Source organism: Frankliniella occidentalis, unplaced genomic scaffold (assembly GCF_000697945.3).
Source record: "Frankliniella occidentalis isolate FOCC.00 unplaced genomic scaffold, Focc_3.1 Scaffold84, whole genome shotgun sequence".
Lineage (NCBI taxonomy): Eukaryota > Metazoa > Arthropoda > Insecta > Thysanoptera > Thripidae > Frankliniella > Frankliniella occidentalis.
In genome coordinates, this window is record NW_026267213.1 from 400,554 (window position 1) to 403,533 (window position 2,980).

General features: G+C 49.6%; 1 protein-coding gene across 1 annotated transcript in view; it reads left to right on the top strand.

Annotated features, from left to right (window-relative positions):
- The window catches only part of LOC113202308 (juvenile hormone esterase-like), a 6,828-nt gene extending 4,697 nt beyond the window's left edge, over positions 1-2,131 (top strand). Inside the window, exon 12 of the mRNA XM_052269128.1 lies at positions 519-2,131. Coding sequence (XP_052125088.1) covers positions 519-702 — 184 coding nt within the window. The 3' untranslated portion in view covers positions 703-2,131. The remainder of the gene's footprint in view (positions 1-518) is intronic.
- The last annotated feature ends 849 nt before the right edge of the window (positions 2,132-2,980 follow it).

Genomic DNA, 2,980 nt, shown 5'->3' on the forward strand with positions numbered 1-2,980 from the left:
CCCATAAAACCGCGCCTGATCTGCTTTCACCTTAATGGTGACGTGGCTAAAGTCAGCCAACGAGCGGGCCGACTTAGGGGAATCGTCCGAACAGTACGTCCGTTTTCTCGGATTAATTTAATTTGCCAAATTACGGAATCTCGGCGCCTGTGATACTTAGGGTAGGCCAACCCGCAGTACACGCATGCACTTTGAGGCAAGCTGTTGCCTACCTATCAGGCGCTATGAGAGCTTGGCGGTTTCGTAACGGGAGGATTCCTTATTGCACAACTTTCAGGAAAACTTTTCCGACAACTTGTAATCCAATTTAATGGATAGCCTTAAATATTTCGAGAAACACTTTTTAAAGAACTTCTTAAAGAACAAGTTGGAGAACCTTTTCTTGGACAACTTCTTGGACAACTTATTCTTGAAGAACTTCTTTGACAACTTCTTTGATGACTCACAGGACACCTTTTTTTCTGCGAGCAAATATAATGTTGGCCTAACCGGTGAAAACGCCACCCTTTACTTTCCAGCCTGGCGCCCATCGAGGGCTGGCCCGCGGTGCCCTCCGTCGGGGAGGTGCAGTCCTGGCCGGTGCTGCAGGTGGGGCCCGGGTCGCGGCGCCACGTCGAGCACGCCGACGGCAAGCGCCAGCCCTTCTGGGCCTCCGTGTACCGCGACCTGCGCTCCGCGTCCTCCACCATCTCGCGGAGCTGAAGGAAGCCCGACCGTGAAGGGAACTACCCCCCCCCCACCTAAAAGTGACTTCTTAGGTTTCAAGCAAAAGTGGTAATTTCCCAGCACTTTCAGCACTTTTCCCTTCTTGAAAATGACTAGTTTTGCTTGAAAACCAAAGCAGTCACTTTTAGCGTGCACACCCCCACCCGCCCCGAAGCCAATACCTGATTCCTCATTGCCCCGCCGCAACTTCTGACGCGTAATCAAGACAAGCCGCCTGTCTGCCCGGTCCGGCCCGGCCCAGCCCGGCACTCAAAAAAGTCTCGTAAGAAACTTTAGCTCCGGCTTTTCCATTCTATTTCAAATTATTCTCCTTGTGATTACTTTTTCCCTGACTCGGGAGTGGGGACAGGGAATGGTGAGGAAGAGGGGCGATTTTTTTTTCGAGTCCACGAAAGGGAGACTTCGAAATGCGGCGGTTGCTGCTGCTGCTGCTGCTGCTGAACACACAGACCAACTTCCGACGTTGGTCAGTCAGAGCCGTTCCACCCCGCGACCACCAGAACTGCGTTGGGGAGGGAGAAGGGGGTTGGGGAGTGGAGGTTGCACAAAATTAAATCTGGGATGTTCCCGGAAGCGACGAGATTGTTTCCCGGCTCCAGGTCGTTTGAGATCTCTGTGTCATAATGCAATAAAAAGACCGCATAGTTGCCCCGGGCTGCAGCGATGCGATGCAGTCCAAAGCATCTGTACTTTGTCGAGCGCTGGATTGGACGACCACCACTCTGCATCCTTGCCTTTCCAACTGAAACAGTGCATCCGATATTTATTTTAAACCTTTTGAACGACTTTCATCGTACTATCGTCTGGCAAGCAAATGGATATTCCAAAATTATCAGCCATAGAGCGACAATTGCAAGCGTCGCTCTTTCAGAAGAAATTGTTAATGTAAATCAAGCCCTTTTGTCTGGGCTGGGATTACCACAATAAATACCATGCTCGTTTTAAAAATGGGAACAGGCGTACACGAGGGGGCAATAACTCCGGGAATCATGTGTACACCTGTCTGGGAATCATCGGGTTAAAAATTGATCAAAATCAATAGAAATCGCTTAGAATAAGCGGGAAACTAGAGAAATAAGTACAAATCAGTCGAAATAAGCGTTTTATACCACCAAAACCCCCCGAAAAACCTATGTAATAATTATAAGCGGACGGGAATCACCGGGAATCAAGAATTTCGGGAATCATGTGTGCACTTCAAAAGGGAGTTATTGCCCCCTCGGGCGTACAGAAAACATGTGTCCACACTAAATGTATTAATTTGTAAATTTTTGAGCAAATGTTCGTTCGTGCTAAGTTAAACCAACGTTTTGTTTTGGACAAATTTATATGTGTCTAAATCAACGCAGGAATGTGTGCAAAAACTTACAGCATAAATTCGTAGAAATTAAAAATACAAACCAGTTAGTGTGTACGGGCACTGTCAAATGTGCACAACAATGAACATCAGAAGGCTTGCAACAGTTAGCGATAGCTAGATGGTTCTATTCGTTGTTTGAGTAATAAAATACTACTGAAGTAACACAAGCATTCACACACGAAACTACAGAAGTAAATAATAAGCAGAACGGCTGTTGAAAATGGAATTTAGGTTACTTTTCTGCCATTTCTTTGCATAGTTCTAGCTTTGATTCATCTCCCTTTGTCCGTTTTCAAACTGGCGGAATACGACCCCCGGTCCACACGACGCACACAACTTTGAGTACAAGGCACGGAAAGGCACCTCACAGTCGCCGCGCAGGCAAACCCGGCCCTCGCCGCCCAGCAGCGCACTGCAGCGCACCGCCTCCGAACCGCGCCGTCCCGAGCTCTCGATAAATTGTGCTGCAGGGGAAACATAATAATACTATGGAACGAACTGGCGGGCGCTGTGTGTTTTGGAGAGCTCGGCCCCGCCCCGCCGTGCCCTGCCACCGTTGCTGCCGGCCCGCCAGCTGCCAGCGCAGCGCCTGCGTGTGAAGAGAGGAGGCAGGGCAGGGTCTGCAGGAGGCTGCCTCCCAGAAGGAGAGAGGCACACTGCGTGCTGCGCGCGTGTGTGTTGTGCTGTGTGTGTGTTTGTGTACGGCATGGAGGGGGAGAAGAAGGGAAAACAAAACAGAGCAGGGCATAAGGGAGAATTAGAGGGGGTAAGAGGGGGAGGTGAGCGACGCAACAACTAATAAAAAAAGAAATGCTGGTAAAATGAAATTACACAACATAACATACACGTACACAGGCGGGAGGGGCTTGGCGTGGGGGAGAAGGGGGACCGGGT